Below are 24,825 nucleotides of genomic sequence, written 5' to 3'. Positions count from 1 at the left end.
TTGTTTGTTTATTTGCTAGTAACACAAAAAAATCTTCAATAAAAACTATTTTTAAGTCATCAGATATATGAGAAATAACGTATATTGAAACCCATCAATTTGAGGCTTAAATGCATATTGAAAGCCATTACTCTGAGCCCAACTTAATTCTGGTAACTGAAAAGGCTGCATGGAAAATAGTTTGATATAAATGACATCAGAAAGTGATCAGATTATTAGAATCACGGTGACAGGTAAAAGCAACATAATTAGACAGGTTGATTGTTCTTCATTTGCAGCTTACCTCTTTACAAAATGTTCTAGGGACCATAACTCTCAGGATTTGTCGTATTCTCGCAAAAAATACTCTGTCTACTACAGCTCGTTCTTTCTTGACTTCTTTCTGCACATGAAAAGAGAACACAATACAATTATCTTGCTGTTTTCTTTTTGCATTCCATATTGGTCAACTGACAGCACAGTATTAGATGCCATGCACACAACTGTATTTTAATCACTTTGAAACAGCCAAACCATTCTACACGAATTGCTGTTGGAACCCTAAATCTGCCAAATACTACATAAGCTGGACCATAAAGAAGGCTGATCGCCAAAGAATTGATGCTTTTGAATTATGGTGCTGGAGGAGACTCTTAAGAGTCCCATGGACTGCAAGAAGATCAAACGTATCCATTCTTAAGGAAATCAGCCCTGAGTGCTCACTGGAAGGACAGATCCTGAAGCTGAGGCTCCAATACTTTGGCCACCTCATGAGAAGAGATGACTCCCTGGAAAAGACCCTGATGTTGGGAAAGATGGAGGGCACAAGGAGAAGGGGACGACAGAGGATGAGATGGTTGGATAGTGTTCTCGAAGCTACCAGCATGAGTTTGACTAAACTGCGGGAGGCAGTGGAAGACAGAAGTGCCTGGCGTGCTCTGGTCCATGGGGTCACAAAGAGTCGGACACGACTAAACGACTAAACAACAACAACAACTACATAAGCTTCCATTTTTCAAAGAGGAAAATGTTTGCCTGTAGTCACCAGTGCTTACTCATGAATGGATCCAATAACTTGGATGCTCCAGGTTGCCACATAAGATTCTTGCTGGCCAATGAACACCCAATAAAATGCTGAAAAGGACCTAGTTGGAGAAGGTTCTACTTCAAGAAGCAGCGGGCTAAAGCACTCATCAGATCAACCCATGAGTAAGCAAGCAGTCTATCCCAGGCATCCCCAACCTCAGCCCGCCAGCTGTTTTGGGACTACAACTCCCATCATCCCTAGCTAACAGGATCAGTGGTCAGGGATGATGGGAATTCTAGTCCCTAAACAGCTAGAGGGCCGAGTTTGGGGATGCCTGATCTCCATTAACATTGACAAATTTAGTAAGACTCACCTCATTGCCAGGTAATGTTTTTCCACTTTTCTTTCTGCAAACAGAAGAGTTATTTTAGTTACTTTCTTGGTTCAGAAGGAGAGTTATTCAAAAGACATCATATAAAAATATCAAAAACCTTAAATTGTTTCTTTACTAGGTAGAGCAATAGTAGTAATATACAGCAGTTTTTTTGGAAATGAAAGCAGTTTAGCACAAGGCATACAGAAGCTGATTTTCAACCACAGGAGAAATGCATCATTTATGCATTCCCCCTTGCCACCCTGGTGGTTTTGTTGTTTTGTCATGGTATGTAATTCCAGTATAAAATTCAATTATTCAGCATAAAAGCGGCCAAATATTCTACTGGAAACTTTTTCATATCAATGACATTATTTCTACTGTCTTCATGTACTGCAGACACCCTGCTAATTTGCTCCTGGGCTGGACTGGGGGGGGGGGGAGTTATACATCCTTACAACTCCCATTACTACCAGGAAAGAGTCTATTCTTTAAAAAGGTATTGAAGCCTGAAAACTGAACCCCACACTTTCAGGTGGACAGTTATCAGAAGCGACCACTGGATTCATATGGGCTTCAGTGTCTAATTTTACAAAATTGGCATAAACAGCTGCAATAATATTTCTGGATTTTAATGCTCCTACATTGGAAGTCTTGAGATAAGCATTATCAGCCGAAATAGGTGAGATTTGCAGGGCAAAAAAGGGCACGAAATACAATGTGGCTGGTAAGTTGGTCTCCTGATTGTGTTCAGGGTAGTGGGAGCAGAAAGCATAAATTAGCACTGTCGAGTTGTTGGTTTTTTTGCAGAAAGGTAATTTTTATTGCCATATTTCCCCCTGCCCTGGATATATATATATTATCCAAGAGCTGTGATCCAAAAGAAGCCTTTACAATAGAATGCTCAAAGATTTTGATGAATACCTAAGGGAAGTTTATAAATTACTTAAGAACACACACAAAGATCAACGTTATTAATGAGAAAAATAATTTGGACAACTGAGCATTGAAAGTTCCTTTGATGTCTCAGCCCTTGTTCACATGTTATAAGCATTTATGTGTTCCATATAAAGATTATAGAGTTGGAGTGGGACATTTACTATCTCTGTAAATTACACCCTGCTGGTATTGCCCCCACTCCAGCATCCACACATGTGTGTATGAGCATGATGCGCAGGGACAGACAGGTTAGGCTAGAACAGCACTAGCTGTAACTTAAAATTCCTGCCTGGGGGAATTATGGCAGTACTCTTTAAAGGATTAAAAGTACAAGACACACAGTTAATCATTCTAGTACAACCTGATTCACTAGGTGTGGCACCAGTTCACAGGTTATTTCTGACAACGTCGCCTACAATGTGCAACTCAGTTACAAACACAATGAGATCCTTTGCTCCCGTTTAGGCAGTAATCCTATACTCCCGTAGGTGGGAGAAATCCCCATTGGACTTGGTAGAATCTACTTCTTAGTACAGTACTGCACATATAAGGTTACACTGCTAATCAAGATACAGTGGTACCTTGGGTTACATACGCTTCAGGTAACAGACTCCGCTAACCCAGAAATAGTACCTTGGGTTAAGAACTTTGCTTCAGAATGAGAACAGAAATCGTGTGGCAGCGGCATAGCGGGAGGCCCCATTAGCTAAAATGGTGCTTCAGGTTAAGAACAGTTTCAGGTTAAGAACGGACCTCCAGAACGAATTAAGTACTTAACTCGAGGTACCACTGTATAGCTGTTGGAAGGCCTTTTTTCCCCATTAAAGGGTCTTTAGTCTAAGTTTCCAGAGAGAGCCAGAAGTTATAATTCTACCAAAGGGCACAATACTTGGAAGTTTGGTACCAATTTTAAAAAACGCGAGGAAAGCCTGTTTAATCAGACCAATTTCCCATCTAGTCGAGCAACAGTCTCGCAGCAGCCAACCAGATGCCTGTGGGAAACCCCCCAGCAGAACCCAAGTGCAACAACACACTGTCTTCCTGGGATTTCCATCATTACTGCCTCTAACCATGGAGGCAGAGAGTAGCCATCATGGCTAGTAGCCTTGAGCATTGTTTTAACTATGGGAAGGTGGCATATAAATAAAATGATGATGATGATGGACAGCCTTATTGTCCGTGAATTAGCCTAATCCTCTTTTAAAGCCATCCAATCTTTGAAAGCCATCCTATCACTGCTTCCCGTGGGAGTGAATGCCATTGGTTTCGTGAAGCTTTGATCAGTGGTTCAAATTATTCAGGTTTTCCAGCCCCATTAAAATATATGAAAAAAGTTCTAGAAAAAGGTGTTGTACATGGCTGAAAGCAAAAGTAAAGCTAAAATCCTGCAAGGACTGAAGTGTTTGCAGACAGAGTAACCTAGTAGATGCTATGTCCAATGACTATGTACATACAGTGGTACCTCGGTTTACAAACTTAATCTGTTCCAGAAGCCCGTTCTTAAACCAAAACTGTTCTTAAACTGAGACACGCTTTCCCTAATGAGGCCTCCCGCCACCGGTGCCTTTCCACCATTCAGATTCTGCTCTTAAACTGAGGTAAAGTTCACAAACCGGGACACTACTTCCAGTTTTGCGGAATTCGTAAACCGAATCGTTCGTAAACAGGACTGTTCTTAAATCAAGGTACCACTGTATCATGAAAAACTGTATCACAGAGTGGTACAGTGGTTACAAAAGGGTTCAACCACCTTTCTGGGTCTGTGGAAACATTTAGGAACTTAACAAATTGTCATGGGAGAACCACATCTACAATAGACACACATGCATGCAACCCACTCATACTGCAACCATATACACATGCCCACATCCCATAGTGAACACCACACTCAGAAGTTCCCCTCCCCAAGGAAGGTCTGCCAAGAAAAAATTGCCATTCTCTTCCAGTATTTAATTTCACAACATGTGGGGTGAGAGGATGACTGGGCAATGCATACATGTGAGATAGAATCATAGACCTGGAAGGGACACAGAGGGGATCTCTGTGCAATGGAGAAATCTCAACTAAAGCATACATGACAGATGGCCATCCAACCTCTGTTTGGATGTCATGTGTTTAGTTGCTCAAGAAATCAAATCACTAGAGGTGCCCACACCCCACAACCAGTGCCGGATTTATGTATAAGCTAAACAAGCTATAGTGGGGACCCAAAAAAATTTAAAGGGGGAAAAAACTGGATGTACATTTCCAAAATATAAGATAAAAAACAAATAAAATAAAACCTACATACAGTAACAGTGTTATGCATTGTGTATGGACCTATTAGGTCCATAAATTACCATATAGCATATATTCAACACAGAAAACAGTGACAATTTGTTGTTGACAAAGGACGGCTTGACATATAAAGGGCCCTATTACCTTCAGTACTTTAGGGCCTCATCAAAGCTAAATCTGGCCCTGCCCACAACCTACGCTCCCAAACTCTGACCTACATTGAACACCAACTCTGCCCTACACTGAGATCCGCAACAGCACCCCTAAAACACTGCTCCACACTGAAACTCATATACATCCTGCAACACAGTGAAGCCCACCACATACCACCCTAGCAACACAGGGCTCAGTTGCTTCATAAAGTAATACAGGACCAGTACTATGTGGGACCATCTCTGCTGGTCCCAGACACTCCATCCTCTCCATCTAAATTTGGGCATGGGTGCATGCAGCGCAAGCTATAAGCATTTGTGACACTGCGCAACATCACTGCTGATCAGAGGCTATGTCTGTTAAGACAGGTGACCCAAAGTGGTGAGGGTTCCCAAAGTCCCAAGGGTCTCCTTCAACTAATCCTTCCCAGAGATTGGAAGCAAGGTGGCAAGATGTTCCCAAAGCCCTTTCCCAGGACTGTTTGTGCAGGTGGTATCGGGTCACTCTCTCTATTACCATAGTTCTCCCCTCCCTTCTCTTCTTAGAAAGTTCCTGGGAGAGGAAGAAGGATTAAAAAAGAGGAGGCATTTCCTCTCCTTTTCCTACAAATTCCACCCTAGTTGCTATAACCAGGTAGAAATTAGAACCCTGAGTGCCAGTGGCTGGACTGGTAGGGGGGCAATGAGACACTGCATTTGATACCAGTGTTGATACAGGAAGCTGCCTATGTATGATTCCAGGTTTCCACAAAATGAAGCATGTTCATTTTTTTAAAAAACAAGAACCCCAAAACATTTCATTTCTGCTTCTGACACTGGCCATTGCAATTTGTTATACAGTTCTTTTTAGCAATTTTTTATATTAAGGAAACACAATTTTTGTTCTACGATAGCCAATGTACACCTTTGGCTGCTCCACCACATTTCCTTTTCCATCTGTGTAGCATGCCAAGTACAGGAATCAAAGTGCAAAGGTAATGTAATAAGGTAATACATTACCTTTTACCTAGAAGAGCTTTCTTCTGCCAGCAGGCAAATGAGTGTACAGATTTATGCATCAGAACAGTACACACAAGACACTTGCCCACAACTGCAAATTCCTTCAACACTTTCTTCTGGGAATATTTTGTCCTTGTTGGGTACTTACTACTCTCCAAAAACCTCTTTTGTGATGCTTCTAAAACACTTTAAAAAGCTAGGAAAACAATGTGCTAAAATACACAAACCACTGTAACAAGGACTGTGAGCCAGCTAAAGAAAAACCTTAAGTCAATTGACTGAATTTAGTCAATGGATAAAATCTCAATAAATTTACGTACAACAAAAATAGTTCTAAATAAAAGCAAAGCTTTCTTTTTCAGTGATTTGCGCATGTCCACAACAAACACATTTTTTCTCATACATGAAGGAATGGCTCTTTCAAGACAGCACTTGGCACCTGCAGTTCTTATAAGTACTTGAATTAAGAATTGACTGGGAGAGCATTTTTAGTTGATCAAACTGTTCTGAATCATTGATTCTAACTGATTAATGAAAAAGCTGCAGTCCTGACTATAATAACTTGACTCTCACCCCAATTGTATTATCTTCCCCTTTTTCCTGTTCTCTCTTTGTATTCCACTGCACAATACAACCTTTGGGCTACAGAGCCGCACATTTATGCAACATTAAGCCACAGGAGCAAACAGTAGGCCTTTGTGCAAGTTATGTTCTAAGACCTCTGTGCTAGTCAAGTCTCATGATATTCTTTTGGGAGAGACTGAAAGGAAGAAAATGCAGGAGTGCTTTTCAGCACTACAAAGAATCTAGCTACTAGCCTAGAAAAAATGGTGACTGAGAGTGGATGCTGAGGCTAAACAGGGGAGACCACAGTCGCCTTCATGGCCTGCAGGTATACTTCCCCAAAGAACCTGAGTGCAAGAAAGAGAATGCTGGACTAGATGGACCTTGGGACTGCGTCCGCACACAACACTAAGCCAAACCATAACTAGTGCAAATGTACGGGGTTTGTAGGGAGGCGATTGCAGCCACTTTGCTTCTCTCCAGTCCTCTTAGCTTACATTGACTGAGTGTGTCATATAAAATAAATAAATCCCTGGATCATGGTTAAGCTCTCTCCTCCTTAAGCATGAGCAGTAGTTGAGGTTTGCTTTTAGTAGTAGGTAGTGATTGAGGAGAGAGCTTAACCACAGTCCCAGGTTTGCACAACATGCAAAGCCAAACCTTGGCTTAGCAATCAAGGTGTTACTATTAGTTTATAAAGTTTACCTTTTTTACTATTAGTTTATAAAGCCCTTAACAACTTGGGACCATTTTACCTACGAGATTGCCCCACCCTACATCTGATCACACAACCGCTTTGATTGGCGGAAAGGGCACTACTGCAGGTGCTACACAGCACCCGTTCTGCATTTGTAAGAACTCAATTGTTTAGTACACTGCTGTGGCACCCTGGGGTGCCTTGAATGATGGTCAGGGGTGCCACAGGCAACCCTAGCCTCTGTCTCTCTTTCCTTCCCTCCCTCCTCTGATGCCCTTGTATCTCTGCCTCCAAAAGGCTTGCACAGCTGTTTGTTGCAGCAGCCCTAGCTACAAGCTCCCCAGGCAAATGGTGCCGCTGGGCTGGCCAGGGGGTGCTGGTTGCCAGGAGCTGAAGCGGCCTCGGAGTAAGCAAGCAAACGGGCAAGCGACCCCAGCCAACCAGTCCTTGCTGTTGGGAATGGACAGACAAGCCCCAGGCCCTATGGGGCAGTGTGAGGAGCACCTCTCTTTGGGACGGGGGGAGGCAGCTCAGAAACCAGAGGTGGCAGCAGCGGTTCCCAGAGGTCTCCCAAGGACAGGGGAGGAGAGAGGAGGCTGAGGGAGCACTCCACAAGGAAGGGTATTCAAGAAAGGGTGAGAGGCTGCCAGTTGTGCAGTAAAGGGGTGGCATAACTGGGCTCCCAAGCTGCACAGGGGTGACTCAGAAAGAATTTAGTTGTCAAGGGAGCCGTGGACTCAAAAAGGTTGAAAACCTCTGGTTTAGTGTGACAGCACCTGCACTTTGTAACTCCCTGCCTATTGATACCAATAAGTGACAATCACTGCACTCTTTTCAGTGCCTGCCTACCTAGATGCTGAGAATGTTGATGTCATTTTAATCTATTTTAGTATTTAACTTTTGTATGTTTTAAAGTAGGGTTGCAATTTCCCCCCGATTTTCCTGTTTTACCTTTCATAAAGCACTTGGAGGGTTTTCTTACAATCAAACGGTACATAAATTTTATGAAATAAATAAAATGAACTGAGCTGAGCTAAAAGGACTAGGATGCGAGTTCTGCTCCAGAAGCCAGCACACACATGCAGTCCCAGTCAGCCATGGTTTGCATTACCACATTGTGCAAGCCAAGCCATAGTCTGACCTAGTTGGACACTTTTTATGTTCTTATGAGAGAAGTGAAATGTGACCGTCACTTAAAAAAGAAAGAAGCCAGAGTCTTCAAGCTGTCAGCTAAGGCCTAAGCTTACTGATAGCAGACAAGACGTGAACGCTACCTTTCACTGACTCAGTTTTCATGTGCCTTAAGGAAGAAGGAAGTCTCACGCCATTCCACAAATCATCTGAAGTATTTGCCGAAATCCTTTGTCACAGGTACCCAGTTAGAACGGTTCTAGGGTTACCATACAGCCATAAGCTCAACACACACACCCAACTTTTGTGTCCGGATTATTTTCACTTTTTGAAATATGACAACCCTAAACAGTTCGATCTTTACATGGAACATCTAGCACTAATGCAGGCGTGGGAAAACTTTTTCAGCTGAAGGGCCAAATTCCCTCATAAAACCCTTCCGGGGGGAATGGCTTTGACTCTTACCTTTGTACGGTAGGTTACATTCCGGACACACACAAGTCAGGTTTACCCGCACATACACGCTTCATTCAGGCAAGCAATGGATAGTATGGATAGTTCAAGGACATATTCCAGTTCAAGGACCATCACTCAAGGAGGGTATGAAGGCAGTGAGGGGGTTATAGCCATAGAAGAGCGTGCATGCCCCAGGGAGAGATCATGGCCTAGGGAGGGTCTTGAGGGCCAGATACAAAACCCTGAGGCTCCCCACCCCTTTTCTAGTGAAATGAAAGACCCAATGGCTTCAGAAACATGTAACCTGCAAAACATTCAAGGACATATACATGGCAATGCTACTATTTACAGGCCGGTCACAACAGTATTTCTCAGGTTGTCTGTCCTCAACTTTCACCTTGTTCCCCCAACGCCACTGGGGCAAAGAGTAAAGTTTATTGAATGACTCATGTTCACCAATATCAAACTTCCTACACTGTAATAACCAAGCAAAATTCCTTTCAGTAGGGGAAAGGTCAATATGCTTGCTTGAGTTTGCATCACCATTTTAACACCCACAGAACTCGGTAATCATGATCAAACTTTTGTCAGGAGAGTTGGTAATACAGACTATAAAGCCCTTAACAATAAATTGCACAACATTCTAATCAAAGTCAACATCAAACTGGGATGAAACATTGTAAACAAATGGATAAATTAGAACAGGTGTCCTAATGTAGGCACCTACAAATCTTTTCACCAGTAACAAGTGCCTCTTTCCTCCAGCCAGAAGGACAACAAACAACACACATCCTTTCCTCTCAAGCTGTTTCTTATCTTCTTCAAGGGAGAGAAGATCCCACATGTCTCTTTAAACCTTTGTATCAGGTAAACAAAAGTTTAGTGTTATGGGCAGCCATTGTATGATAGCCCTTCTGCTGCAGAAAAGGTGTTTGCTTTCTAACCCTGAATCCAGATCAATAATTTGTAGGTAGTGTGGTAGGGGTACTAAAAGCTATGGTAGGGATCCCTAGACTTAGATTTGACAACTTGGGTCCATTATTACTTTGACTGGAAATAGCCATTTTCTATATAAGAACTGCCACTCAGCAGTTCGTTTTCACTATTTATGGCTCACAATATACCGGTTCTTATTTCTTTAAGATGGACACACGCACAGACACACTCGACTTGGGCTGCCTCCTTTAATTCTAAATTATATACCACACAATCCCCAAATAAAAATTGATATCCATAATTTCTTAGAAAACTTATCTTCACTAACTCATGTTAAGAAAACCTTTTTAGTTAGTCCCTTCTCCCTTGAAGAAATTGACTGTTATTAAAAAATTAAAACCACATAAAGGCTCAGGACTGATGGCTTCACTTCCAAGTTTTATAAACAATTCAAAGGAACATTATTACATTATGGGCTGCCTATTTAACAACCTAATGAGAAGGGAACCCCTCCCCAAAACATGATACCACTCCAAGATTGCAGCTATCCTAAAACCATTTGGAAACCAGCAGGTAGAATCTTTTTGGCCAATCTCTGATTAACCAGGATTACAAAATCTTTACATCAGTGCTAGTCAACAGGATTGATATATTTTTGCACAAATAGCCCCAGACCAAGCTGGTTTTGTCCCCCATTGAAACATCAATGAACCAATCAGAAAACTTTTAAACATAATCAAATGTGGTATGGACAACTTCCCCACTGGTAGTCATGGCCTTGGACATTCTCAAGGCCTCTGACTGCCTAGAATGGGACTACTTGCTGGCAGTTCTATCTAAATTGCAATTGACCCGAAATTTATACACATTATGAAACAAATACACTCCGCATCTTCTGCCACAGTAAGAATAAACACACACACAGCTTTACTGCAGTCCATAGACCCAAAACACACAGTACAACAATAGTATATATCAACAGAATAAGCAATATAAATTCATCCCTGGTAAGGATTTGACAGGTAACAAAGAAAGGCTGTTTACCCTCTACCTTTTTGTTCATCCTAGCTTTAGAACCATTAGCTATATGCCTCTGAATACCACCAGACATTAAGAGAGTCCAAACTGAAAAACTAAACTGCATGATCGGGCTATTTGCTGATGATTTAATTATTATGACCCACCTTACCTCTTGAACACGGGAGCAGTCATACTTCAAGATCTTAACAACTTTGCAACACTAACAGGCCTGCAGGTTAACTTCTCAAAATCGGAAGCTTTATGCTTCAATGTACCACCTAAGATGCAAAAAGCATTCACAGAACACACAGGCATTAGACCAGGGGTAGGCAACCTAAGGCCCGTGGGCCGGATGCGGCCAAATCGCCTTCTCAATCAGGCCCACGGACAGTCCAGAAATCAGCGTGTTTTTACACGAGCAGAATGCGTCCTTTTATTTAAAATGCATCTCTGGGTTATTTGGGGGGCCTGCCTGGTGTTTTTACATGAGTAGAATGTCTGCTTTTATTTAAAATGCATCTCTGGGTTATTTGTGGGGCATAGGAATTTGTTCATTTTTTTTTCCAAAATATAGTCCAGCCCACCACATGATCTGAGGGACGGTGGACCGGCCCACGGCTGAAAAAGGTTGCTGACCCCTGCATTAGACTCTGTCACACAATACTTAGCTATTTAGGAAAAATAGCAACAAGAAACCTTTGTAGACTGTATTAACAAAACAACCCCCCGTATGGCAGACAATTCTTCAAAATAGAGCAACACCCATTTTACCCTCAGAAACAGTTTAGCAATGGTAAAAATGATGATCCTACCAAAACTGTGATTTCTATTCCAATGACTCCCACTTTGGATCCCACTCAACCAGATATGAAGGCAGCAGAAAAAAATTAAATTCATTTATTTTTTCCTGCAAAGGACTCAAAATAAATGCCAAACTCCTGTACCTCCCCACAGTGGAAGGAGGCTGTGGTATCCCAAACCTGAAACTATATTTTATTGCTAACCAAGTAAGACATGCCATCCACTTTATTTTAGATGATACCTCAAAACAATAGGTCCAATTGGAAAGCGAACTAATCGAGGGAATTCCAACCTCCGCTTTCCCCTCCTTTGTTTTTTGTTTAAACCAATTCACAAACCAAGAACTTATACACTGACCACTAATAATGAACCATATGTTGCAGATATTACTGCAAATTTATTATGATATTTTTGTGATATACAGAGGGCATGAGACTATTTGGTCTATTTATTCTTCCTATTCTTCCTATTGTTGTTCCTATGTTCCTTGTTTATGAAACCCAATTAAATGTTATTTAATAATAATAGTAATAATAGTTCGTTAGCTTCTAAAAGCAGAAGAGTTTCAGTTACCGAAGAGAGGATGTAAACAAGTATATGACAACCTTCTTTGGACTTTGTATTACAACATCTGATTGCATGTTATTTCAGTCTGGCACTTAAAACAGCTTGGCAAACTAGCTCTAGTGTAGAAGTAAGGTTATTTTATTCAAGCAAATGTTCATATAAGTAAACACTACTTGCAAATGGGAGGTAATGGGACTATTTTTATACTATACCAGGATATACAAGGTTACCATATGGCATTTACAAAGAATATAGATATGTTTCTCCTTCTACAGGTGAGACAAGAAAGTTTAAATGTATGAGTTCAAAAGCTAACTTAACTTTTTCATGGACTTGCAGAGTGCTTCATCAAGCTTACTACATCTGCCACAGTTTTCAATATTCTTATTTGTTTATTTCATAAAATCTATACGCTGCTTGATTATGAAAAAACCCCCTCAAAGATAAATAAATAAAATACCCTACTTAAAAACATACGAAAGTTAAAATACTAAAACAGATTAAAATCACCACAACTTTCTAGGCATCTAGGTAGGCTTATCTAAACAAGAATGTTTTTAGCAGGTGCTGAAAAGAGTGCAGTGAAGACACCTGCCTGATCTAAATAGGCAGGGAGTTCCAAAGTGTTAAGTGCTGCCAGACTAAACAACTGAGTTCTTACAAATGTGGAACAGGTAGTTATGTGGCACCTGTAGTAGTGCCAATTCTGCCAATCTCATAAGCTGCTCCCAAGTTTCAAAGGGCTTTATATACTAATAGGAACACACTGAACTTGGCCCAGTAGCAAATCGGCCACCAGTGCAGATCTCTGAGTACAGATGTTATATGCTGATAAGGACTCACTCCTGTCAGCAGTTGTGCCGCAGCATTCTGCACTAACTGCAGCCTTCTGATCAAGTGCAAGGGAAGCCCCACACAGAGCACATTGCAGTAATCCAGTCTTGAAGTAACCAACTATAGTGGTATCTTGGGTTAAGTACTTAATTCGTTCCGGAGGTCCATTCTTAACCTGAAACTGTTCTTAACCTGAAGCACCACTTTAGCTAATGGGGCCTCCTGCTGCTGCCGCACCGCTGGAGTACGATTTCTGTTCTCATCCTGAAGCAAAGTTCTTAACCCGAGATACTATTTCTGGGTTAGTGGAGTCTGTAACCTGAAGCGTATGTAACCCGAGGTACCATTGTACTGTGTAAATTTCTGGGCAGAAATTATGTTACTTCATTGATATATATTAACACTTATTACGGTCCAGGCACTCAAATCTTAAATAGTAATACTATCTTCATAACAAGTCCACAATTCATTGTTTTGCATCCCACACTTGTCTGTTTAATCATACATGGACATACACAGTAAGGTATCTTACATTAGTCATACCCAGAGTAGACCCATTAAAGTCAACGGACAAGTCAATAATAATGATAATATTAATTTTATTAATAATTATTTATACCCCACCCATTCATTTCAGTGGGTCTACTCTGAGTATGATGAACATTGGACATCACTCATAAGTTTATTATCATTTGAAATACTTATAATCAATAATGAAGCAAACATGATAAGCATTGGGCAGTGAGCAAAACACATCCCTGCTGCAACACTGTGCCAGTAATTTTACCACTCCTGGCATATGTTGTATCTCGGTTGTAACAATGCACACCAGCATCCAAAAAGGCGTTATCATCTTCTAAAATAATTTACTGTTACAATGCTATCCCCTTCTTAGGACCACTGTCTACAGGAAATTTGTTCCTAGACATGATGTCCTAGACACATGGACATCAGTTTTTTTGCATATCACGGTGATGCACCAGGGGGCAGGGATGGGGAATGCTTAAGGTCTTAAGTGTTTCACTTTCAAAAGATGGCTACTATTGTATTTTAACATTGGATAAAATATTGTTCATAGCATATCAATATATAATACTTCTCTTCAAACATTGCCTTATGGACTGTACCTCAAGGCAACATAGTATTGTGCAGAATATAAAATGTATAATGACATAAAAGCATTTTGAACTATAATAAAACTGATCATAGCCCAATAGTTACGAAACTTTTGCATCAATTGCATCCAACCTTTCTCCCAGGCTTTGACAGTCTACAATAACGTTTGTTATTATTTTGTTGTCAAAACTTTCTGTGTCTATAGAGGCTGTCTTCTGTTTTGTTTTGTGGCATAATATATTGATTTGTGTCTTTAACAATGTTGTAAGTTACTTGGAGATCGTTGGATAACAAGTGACAATAACAAAGAAAGAAAGGAGTGACACAAACATGATCTAGATACGAGTGTGTCTATCTTTTAGATCTATCACTCTGATTATACAGACGTGCAACTTTGAAACCAAATGAAAAGTATTTTATAAATATCACTGCCCAAACTATTATCTTATTATCCCTGCTATGACAGCTGCCAGCCTGCATACCATATATAAATATTAGTCTTTGTTTATCCCAAGCTGCATTTTTTTTCAAGCATTTAGGATATCTACTAAGCTGAATACATCTGCCAAGTCATTCTTCAGAATATTCATAAGGGAATTAAAATCCAGAATCACAGGTCCCCGTCCCCCCTTTGAACTCATGCATGCTTACACACTGTCTTTACATTCTGCACACACACTCCTTGTGCTTCTGCAACTTTCTCTTTGGGAAATCTTGCCCTGGACAATTTAGATAAATGAAATTACAGGGGAAAATCCAGAGCTACCTGTGCTTTATGAAGGCTAACTAACAAGTGCCCATAAGGAAATGCACATGCCTCTTTAAAGAACCCAGGTGACAGTGCTTCCCGTATCCAAAGAAAAGTATAGTTGTCTTTGGTTTCTGAATAAAAGGGAGACTTTGGAGCAAACTTCAGTAGCATCCAGGGGGGAGAAATGGGGTGTCTGTCTAAACACTAACAGCACTGCAAAGTTTAATTCCCTTCTCAGCTGAACCTTAGTGTTTCCATCTCTTTAAGTAGGACTTCTTTAAATACTGTGTGACAGGCAGAAGTTCAGCAATTAGTACTATCTTACTGTCACATTTTGTGCAGTGCAATGGCAAGGAATTCAAAGCTTCAGCCCCCAGATTGACCCAGCTTGCCAGTTGCTGTCACAGTAACCAAAGCAGTGCATGTGAAGATATTCTGGCACTCTAAAATGCTATGTAAACACCAATTATTAATATTACGTTCTCCTATAAGCTCTCTCAGGAGTTTGAACGCAGCCAAGGGTCTGGTGTGCCACTAGATATCATGGGCTACAACTTCCAGCACCCACGACCCTTGTCTGCGCTGGCCGGGACTGATGGGTGTCAGGAGCCCAACAACATCTGGTACCTATACCAGATAAGAGACACAGCATCATTAAGATAACTCAAGCTGGGGGGGGGGGGCTGTTGCACAGCACCTATTTTGCAGGTCTACCTGCTGCAACAGGTGTGCCAACGGGCCCTCGATACCTGTGCAACATGTGCAATGTGCGGCAGGTGTGCCACTTCTAACCATCCCCGAGAAAGGAAGAGCCACATGCTTTCCCGGGTTGAAACCCTCCAGGTAAAAGGATGTCAAGGTAACAAAGAGGGCATAGAAAGACTTCGGAGCCCCTGGGCAAAGCAACAGGGATCAAGGAACAGTGCGGCTTTGACTCGGTCGATATGGAATAGTTTCTGAATGTTCACTAAAAATGCCACGCCTACGGAGTCCCTGCAAGGCTCCCTCTGGAGTCTCCCTTTGTTTCCCACCCCCTCTCGACCTTAAATCACCCCCTCGACTACCGGGGGCCACTTTATTCACCCCAACCCTTCCTTTTATCCTGTCGGCGGAGGAGACAGCCGGGAACTTACTTTCTCGGCTGCCCCCTACACACACCCCACACCCAAAGCCCCCGGCCTCCCATGAATCGCCCCCAACTGACCCGTGCAGGGCGGCCGCCTTCCTCCGCTTGCTGAGCAGGCAGAGCACCGCGCAAGCGGCGGCGGTGGCGCCGGCCATGGTGGAGTAGCGCGCGGTGAGGAACTTGCTGTAGGCGGCCATGGCGGCGGCGGAGGCGACGGCGAGCGCAGCCCGAGAAGCAGCAGCGGCAGCGGCTGACCGGGGAAGAGGCTCGCCGCAGCGCGGAGGATGCCGGGGGGAAAGAAAGAGGCGGCGCCTGTCAGCTGAGGGGTAAGGCCGCAGCGGCTGAGGCCCTGCCCTCGCTCTCACTCCTCTCCAGGCCCGCCTCAGGCCCGCCTCCTCCTCACACCACCTTGGTTGGTTGGAGGCGAGCGAGAGGCGCCCGGCCTGGTTAAGCGCAACGACGGCAAGCGGCCTCTGAGGGAATAAGAGCGCTTGCGCTGGGGCCTGGCTAGTCAAGCTCGGTCGCCGCTACTCAGGCCGTTATAGACGCGTCGTGTGTTGTACGAAGGGTGTTAGTTTTTTACACCCCCCCCCCATTATTTTAGTGAAGTGGGTTCTTTTTTTTAGTGAAGCGGATTCTCTCCGCGCAACGGCGGAGAACCCCATTGTTTTGTGTGTGTTTTTTTACTACAACTCCCGGCAGACCCAGCGAGAATGGCCAGTGGTGGGGCATGACGGGAGTTGTAGTCGCAACAGCTGGAAGACTTGCAAGTTATCCACCTTCCCAGGGTTTATGGTGCGAGGTTGGAACTTCAGAGCGGGCGCCCGCCGTTATGGGCGAGGAAAATGCCCATAGTTGTGTGACAGGTGGGTTTGTGTGTATGGCATCTTTACCATGTGTCTTTACACTTGCACCTTCCTGCGGCATTCCTATGAAGACAAATACTGTACAGTACTGTAGTTGTTATCTCCCATTTGGAAAGCTGTATGTGTATCCTGTTTCCCCTCTCCCACCCGAGACACATTATACCTACAGCTTACAGTTGCACAACAAGACAGGCTCATTTAAGGTTATATAAGAGATTCAACTTGTTCTACAGGTTTCTCCTCTTTCTTCATGTTTGCAGTCTTGCAAAATGAATAACTGGGCTAGTTAGTCTTTCTTGTTTAGCAGGAAAGGCAGTTCCAAGGCTCCCAAGAATTTGAAGGGTAACTGTAGTTGCTTAAGCCCCCACTCATTTCATTTTATTTCGCTTTTAATTTGTACCCCACCTTTCTATATTGCTATAAACAAGGCAGTTGAGAAGCTGAAAAAACAACAAAATATACAACAAAGATCACACATAACAATACAAATAGGTCAAAATTGAAAATGTGACATTAAAATAAGCAATTTATATCAAATTAGGTAATATGCAGATCGTGGCCACTGGTCCCATCACCTCCTGGCAAATAGAAGGGGAAGAAATGGAGGCAGTAAGAGAGTTTACTTTCTTGGGCTCCATGATCACTGCAGATGGTGACAGCAGTCACGAAATTAAAAGACGCCTGCTTCTTGGGAGAAAAGCAATGACAAACCTAGACAGCATCTTAAAAAGTAGAGACATCACCTTGCCAACAAAGGTCCATATAGTAAAAGCTATGGTTTTCCCAGTAGTGATGTATGGAAGTGAGAGCTGGACCATAAAGAAGGCTGATCGCCGAAGAATTGATGCTTTTGAATTATGGTGGTGAAGGAGACTCTTGAGAGTCCCATGGACTACAAGAAGATCAAACGTATCCATTCTTAAGGAAATCAGCCCTGAGTGCTCACTGGAAGGACAGATCCTGAAGCTGAGGCTCCAATACTTTGGCCACCTCATGAGAAGAGAAGACTCCCTGGAAAAGACCCTGATGTTGGGCACAAGGAGAAGGGGACGACAGAGGATGAGATGGTTGGATGGTGTTCTTGAAGCTACCAGCATGAGTTTGATCAAACTGCGGGAGGCAGTGGAGGACAGAAGTGCCTGGCGTGCTCTGGTCCATGGGGTCACGAAGAGTCGGACACGACTGAACAACTAAACAACAACAAAGGTAATATGCAATAATCCATTAGAATATAATAGCACACAATAATATTAACTCTAAGAATATCAGCGAATAATAATTAAACAGAAAATCACTCCCAACAGTTTCAGTGAACCATTACTAAACTATGAGCAATAAAAATAACAGCAAAGTCACAATACGTAAAATATCACAATACATTTAAAAATCATGTTAAAATACCATACTGAGTAACAAGATAACTTACAAAATAATTTTAATTTTTTTAAAAATCTGAACTCCCCAGCCACTTCTGCTGCTCTTAAACATGGCTTGGGAGAGGCTGTTGCTCAGTTAGTCTCAGTTAAGAGTGTGGGAGGCTCTTTTTCCCTTCTTCACACTAACTGAGGGAGCTGGCAGGATGCTAGGACGGTTGTAACTGTTAAAGTGAGACAGTAGCAAGCTGCTATGACTAGTCACATCTCCCAGCCTCTCTTGGATTGTTGTGCTATTTGGTTTTTGTTGTTGGCTTTAATGCAAGTCGCTTTGAGTTGTCTTGTAAGAAAAGGAACTATGCAATAAAATAATGCCTCCTTTTTTAGAACTGTAGTCCTTAAAGGGCCAGCCCTCTAGCTGCAGACAGGGCCTTCTGCCGTGTGGTATAGTGGTTAAGAGCGGTAGACTCGTAATCTGGTGAACTGGGTTTGGGGCCCGCTCCTCCACATGCAGCTGCTGAGTGACCTTGGGCCAGTCACACGTCTCTGAAGTCTCTCAGCCTCACTCACCTCACAGAGTGTTTGTTGTAGGGGAGGAAGGGAAAGGAGATTGTTACCCGTTAGACTCCTTAGGGTAGTGATAAAGCGGGATATCAAATCCAAACTCTTCTTACTCTTCTTCTTCTTCTTCTTCTTCTTCTTCTTCTTCTTCTTCTTCTTCTTCTTCCAGGCATCCTGCCTGGTGCTCTCCCTATGCTGTTGGAGATAGGCCTGGAGGCACTCAGTTCCTTGGGTCAAGGGGAAAGTGGACTCAATGAAATCTGATTCAGGGGGCTAATGCCTGCTAGCTTCCCTAAACAGATGTCTTCTAAAAGTCTGGTAGTTGTTTTTCTCTTTGACATCTGGTGGGAGGGCGTTCCACAGGGCGGGTACCACTACCGAGAAGGCCCTCTGCCTGGTTCCCTGTAACTTGGCTTCTCGCAGCAGGGGAACCACCAGAAGGCCCTCAGCACTGGACCTCCGTGTCCGGGCAGAACAATGGGGGTGGAGACACTCCTTCAGGTATACTGAACCGAGGCTGTTTAGGGCTTTAAAGGTCATGAGTTCATGAGCAAAAAAGATGGCTGAGTTTTTCAACTACCTAAAACAGCTCTTCAGGATGATAACATGGATGCAGTGCTGGAAGAGAAGCAAATGTATTCAGTGCCAGCAATGCCAATAAAAGGAACTAACTATTTACTCCCAGCTCCTGCCAACCTAGCAGTTTGGAAGCACGTCAAAGCGCAAGTAGATAAATAGGGACTGCTCCAGCGGGAAGGTAAACCGCATTTCCATGTGCTGCTCTGGTTTCGCCAGAAGCCTCTTCGTTATTCTGGTCACATGACCTGGAAAAACTGTCTTTGGAAGCGGACAAGCACGGGCTCCCTCGGCCTGTAAAGCGAGATGAGCACCGCAACCCCAGAGTCGTCTGCGACCGGACTTAATTGTCAGGGGTGTTTTATCTTTACCTATCATTAGTTTTCGATCACAACCTCTTCATCAATAAAACCAGAGATCTGCCTTTATTTTAGTCAGTGAAAGATGGAAAAGTAATTAAGTATTGTACACCCAAGAATCCAAGACTTGGTAGTGTGAAAGTTGATTAACATTTCCTGTATGAATCAAACATTTCTGTTTACAGCGTAATTTCTTCATACTTAGGTTGCTCAAGACTTTCTTCCATAGACATAATTGTTAGGAGTTGTCCATCTTTCGTGTTTTGACTTGCCGCTTAAATATTCTTTTTATTACAGAAACTTCAGAGTGTTAACTGAACTATAGATTTGTGTCTATTGTTTAGAGTGTATTCAAGCCCCAAGGCAAGATTTAAGCACCATTTTTGCAATGTCACCATTTTAGAAAACAGGCATTGTCGCATTCACTATTCTAGCTACTGCAAGTTGAGTAAAGTTATGGGAAATGTCCTTGGTGGCAACAAAAATGGAGTTACAGACTCCTACTTTTGAGGGCCACACACAACAACTTCACATTTCCTCACCCTGTTTTTTTTTAAGAAAAATAAGATGAAACTATGGCTTGAGACCTTCCTAACTAGGAAGGGAAGCTTCTTAATCACATTCCCTTGCAAGTGATAAGGAAGCATGATTTGCCATTGCATCTGAATGCAGCTGTGCTTTTGCAATACTGTCTATGATTTAATCATACACATGCTATCAGATTATAGCCGAGGTTGGGCGTTCCATTTACCTGTGTGTAAAGAAATGTGCAAATGAGTGTGAGCGCATGCTGCCAAGCTTTGCTCCCTCTGGGGCATTGCCCTTCATCTTGTAATATTGAGGATGTAGTTCTGAAGAAGGGCAAGTTCTCTACTCATGGAGGCTTCTCACATCATTTAGAGCTTTGCACAGGATTTGCCCTGAAACTGGTAGAGGGCTGTAAACATAACCAAAGGCAATGTGCCAGAGGAGGCAGGATATTATTATTATATACTGTGTTTTTTCTATATTTATGTGATAAATAAATAAAAGACATGCAGGGCTCTGAGTAAAGGAGACTGAAGCAGAAAAGGTGGCGGGGGGGGGGGCAATCAAGGAAAGTGAGAACCAGGATTATCATAACTACTAGAGAAGTGTTGATTTCCTGCAAGGGTCCCTAACCCCTGTGGGCCTGTGGGTGCATTTTGAAATCTGTCATGGGCACCACAAAATACCCATTTAGCAGAAGAAAAACTGAACACCCCCTGAACAACAAAGCAATGGAAAAATTCAAGCAAATTCCCAAAATAAATGAGCTTTAAAAAACCACATTTACAAATAAAAATTGGGTGGAATAGGAGGTCTTGGTGGGTATCACGAGAAAGTCTTTGTGCCATGCTTGGGATCCCAGGATTTCCACATGAAGCCTCCAGAAAGGGGAGGTAATGCTCATTTGGAACCCAGTAATGCTAGAGTGAGCCATAACCTGCTGAGGAAGGAGACACTCCCAGCAAATTAAGGTCAAGCCATCTGTAGGCGGTCTGCTATTGCAAAAAAGAAAATGCTTTTGTGTGGGCAGAGCTTGGGACAGAAAATGTGCAGCACATCATGTGGGGACTTGTAGTACAGTTTTATAACATCTAAGTTGAAACAATGCTGATACCGTATTGGGGGACATGGTAACAAATGAATGTTGTTGTTTTTTATTAAAAAAAATATTGAATGAATTTATGTTACAAAAAACAATACAACCATACTACCACTAAATATAATTAAGAAATAAAAATTACATACATCAATATTTAGTTTGTTATTTGTTATTTACCGTCTTATTTCCTCCCAAACATTCCATACAAAAACACACATATATGCAGACACCTACACACCCAAACACAAAATGATAATAATGAAAGTAAATTTCCCCCCCTTTTTAGCTTCCAAAATCTTTTTTCAACTTTGACTTCCTGTCAAGTCCCTTAGCATATATTTTATCTTACAATCGAATGTACACAGAACAATAAACATTTCTATATAAATTTACCCATATATTCTGAAAACATAATAAATCCTTAATTGTTGTCCACCTCCTTTTAGTTCCTTTATCACTCGAATGCTGGCACGGAGTCAAAACTATTATTGTATTTTTGAACATATCTTCTATAACCATCCTATTTTTCTGCAAATTTTTGCTTTGAGTTTCCTCTGAGTTTGCTAGTCAATTGAGCCGTCTCCACCAATTCCTGTAATTTGATTTGCCAATCTGTTATTTTTGGAGCCTTGTGATCTTTCCATCCCTTGGCCACAAGTATACGAGCCGCTGCGGTTGCATACAAGAATACCTCTCTTAGTTTTTTTGGGATCTCTTTATCTAAAATACTTAATAGAAATGCCTCCGGTTTTTTAGTAAAGGTTATCCCCAACATCTTTTTTAATTCATTGTATACTCCCCCTCAAATCTTAATCTTTTTACACGTCCACCACATGTGGATCATGTCACTGTTATTTCCTCCACATCTCCAACAAGCATCCGACAATTTTTTATACATTCTTGATAATCTGGAAGGAGTGACCTATGAGCCGTTTTCATCGTGGTCTCTCTTATATTATAAAGGTAAAGGTAAAGGGACCCCTGACCATTAGGTCCAGTCGTGACCGACTCTGGGGTTGTGGCACTCATCTCGCTTTATTGGCCGAGGGAGCCGGCGTACAGCTTTCGGGTCATGTGGCCAGCATGACTAAGCTGCTTCTGGCAAACCAGAGCAGCGCACGGAAACGCCGTTTAGCTTCCCACCAGAGTGGTACCTAGTTATCTACTTGCACTTTGACGTGCTTTCGAACTGCTAGGTTGGCAGGAGCAGGGACCGAGCAACGGGAGCTCACCCCGTCGCGGGGATTCGAGCCACCAACCTTCTGATTGGCAAGCCCTAGGCTCTGTGGTTAAACCCACAGCACCACCCACGTCCTCTCTTATATTATAGCTGGCTGTAAATTTCACATTTACATTCCATAAGTTTTCCCAATCTTTTAGCATAATTGGACGGCCCACATCTTGGGCCTGCAACAAATGAACGTTAATGATCTTAAATTTACTTCCCCTTTCTGATAATTGCCATTCCTGTTTACCTATGCATGTTTAACCTGGCCTGTGCAGTATTGCTCCATCCCAGTGTGTCTAGGAGACCTGTATGAAACTTGCATTTCTGCTAAACTGACATAGCATTCTGCAGTTAGCCTGAGGTCCTGCGCCTCTTTCATGTGAACAAGCCTTCTGACAGGTTTCCCACAGGGAGCGTATTAATTTTGTCTTCTGATTAATCCCTGGAGCCGGTTCAAGATGTTGGTAGTGCTTTGTAAGAGTTACATCTTAGTTGCTGTATCTCTTGGTCTTTGAGTAATAACACTCGTGGGAGAATAATTTTTAGTGAGTGGAAAGGGTTTAAAAGCCAGGCAAATAGAAGTGGAGTAAAGAATATTAGAATCATCCATGAAGTACAATAAGAAAATATAGAAAATTCAAGAGGAGGGGCATGCCATGAGCATCAGGGAAGGCACAAAGTTTTAGCTGCCAGCTTCATTTTGGAAGTTGAGGCGAGGGTGAGTCAAGCTCCATAAGATAATTATGGCAGGCAAGTATTTTGCTGCAGGAGACACCTCTTCATTCTTAATTCTTATGCACATGGAGAAAATGACCTTCATGCACACAATTTTCAGAAGTCTTCCATATCTTCCCTTTGTAGGGCATCCTTTAGGAAAGGAGGATGAGCACTATGCAAACCCATGTTTTACATCTCATAATTTTTTTCCTATCACCAACCAGCTCAATGGGTTGTTGTTTTTTACACGCTGACCTGGTGTGCACTGAGAGATTGGTGTAAATAAATAATCCATTTTAACCATGCTAAACAATTTGGATTCCCTTCTCTCCCCTATTCCAACATGCCCATCTGGAAATGACTGTTGCATTGCACCAAGGCAACATGGAAGGGATAGAAACAGGTTACATTGCAGAAGGCTGACATCCAGCAAGGGTCGAAATAAGGAAGACAAGATAAGAGCGACTGTGGTCATTGGACCAACAGTGGTCCACGAGTATCATTCAGGTGGTCCACAGTATGCTTGTAAAAATACAGTTAAAAAGCATACAGCATCTAGCACAGTGCATTAAAATTGCTACAGTGGGCACCAAGACCCTTAGCATTTTTCAGGTGGTCCATGGAGTAGCAAGTTTGGGAAGCACTGTGTTAGTGCTTCATAATGTATTGCGAAGTTTAAATGTTGGGTGTATGGGGTGTTAGGGGAGTGGTAGTACCTCTGATGTGGGACACGTTGTGCTCCTTCTGGGGTAGTTTGTCCACCTTTGGTCCCCGCTCTGCAATCACCTCTCGCCTGTGGATCTTAGAAGCTGTCAGCATGAGACAGCGACCATAACTTGGGAAATGGCTTCGACTGGCTGACTAAACCAGGTGAGGGTAGCAGACGGGTCTCAAATCTTTGGTGAGCCATGAATTTGCCCTGCAGACAAAGACAGGCTCTGGTGGATTGAGCGAATGAGACCAATAGTGGGTCCAACAGTCAAGAAAGCGGTTAGTGCAAGTGCTGTAGAGGGAAGTGAGGGGCAGATGGGACTCATCAACCTGGAGAAGAGAAAGAAAACTCTGATCCTAAGCCTCTGTTGCCTTGTGGGATATATTTGAGAGAAGAAAGGGCTAAGGAGTAAACCCTACACAAATCTGGAGTAGAGTCCCTAAGATGGTTGGATGGTACCTTGTATGCCTCCTTCTGGCAACTCCTGCAGCCAAGCTGGTGCCAAACATATTGCTCTGCTTTGGGACCACTTCAGTGAGGCCGAAGGGGGAGGGTCTTGTCATCTGGGCAGCCCAGGACCACCATACACACTGCATAGCAGTGGTGTGCAGTCAGTGGGCTAGGGGGACTGGACTAGTCCCCTAAATGTTTCCAGTAAATTAGAGTCTTAAAGACTGGTGCCTCCTTCCTAAATCCTGGGAAGCTTCTGCCCAGCTTAGGGAGGGAGGCACGATGCTCCAACAGGATCCAAGAGCCCTTCCGCCACATTCCCAAAGCCCACCCAACTTTGGGAAGAAGGTAGCAGGGCTCCAGCATCCTGTCAGAAGTCTTGTGCCTCCTTCCCAAAGCCCGGGATGCTTCTGCCCAGATTAGGGAGGGAGGCACAATGCTCAGATGTGGGACGCTGGGCCCCTCCCAAGCTGGCGCCTCTGGCCCTAACTGTTTCCCTACAAAAGAATTCACCACACACCGCTGCTGCACAGGCTTGTGCCCCAGGGAGGTCACTATGGTGCTGGGAACACAGCAGTTCAACTTCACCCCCAGAGGCGCACTCCATTGTC

The 24,825-nt window shown here is 42.9% G+C and overlaps 2 protein-coding genes across 6 annotated transcripts in view; one reads left to right on the top strand and one right to left on the bottom strand.

The window, feature by feature from the left end:
* Positions 1-15,957, bottom strand: part of ABCD3 (ATP binding cassette subfamily D member 3) — a 47,497-nt gene extending 31,540 nt beyond the window's left edge. For all 5 annotated transcript variants that reach the window (XM_083620663.1, XM_083620664.1, XM_083620660.1 and 2 more), the window contains exons 1-3: positions 15,824-15,957; positions 1,380-1,413; positions 284-382 (exon numbers count right to left, since the gene is read on the bottom strand). In XM_083620663.1, coding sequence (XP_083476789.1) covers positions 284-382; positions 1,380-1,413; positions 15,824-15,942 — 252 coding nt within the window. In that variant the 5' untranslated portion in view covers positions 15,943-15,957. The remainder of the gene's footprint in view (positions 1-283; positions 383-1,379; positions 1,414-15,823) is intronic.
* Positions 15,958-15,966: 9 nt separating this feature from the next.
* Positions 15,967-24,825, top strand: part of ARHGAP29 (Rho GTPase activating protein 29) — a 101,168-nt gene continuing 92,309 nt past the window's right edge. Inside the window, exon 1 of the mRNA XM_083620564.1 lies at positions 15,967-16,071. The gene's annotated coding sequence lies outside the window, so the exon portion shown is untranslated. The remainder of the gene's footprint in view (positions 16,072-24,825) is intronic.

The sequence above is a fragment of the Podarcis filfolensis genome (assembly GCF_964270895.1).
Source record: "Podarcis filfolensis genome assembly, chromosome: 6".
Taxonomy (NCBI): Eukaryota; Metazoa; Chordata; class Lepidosauria; order Squamata; family Lacertidae; genus Podarcis; species Podarcis filfolensis.
Note: the sequence above shows the minus strand (reverse complement) of the source record. Positions and strands in the feature narration are given on the sequence as shown.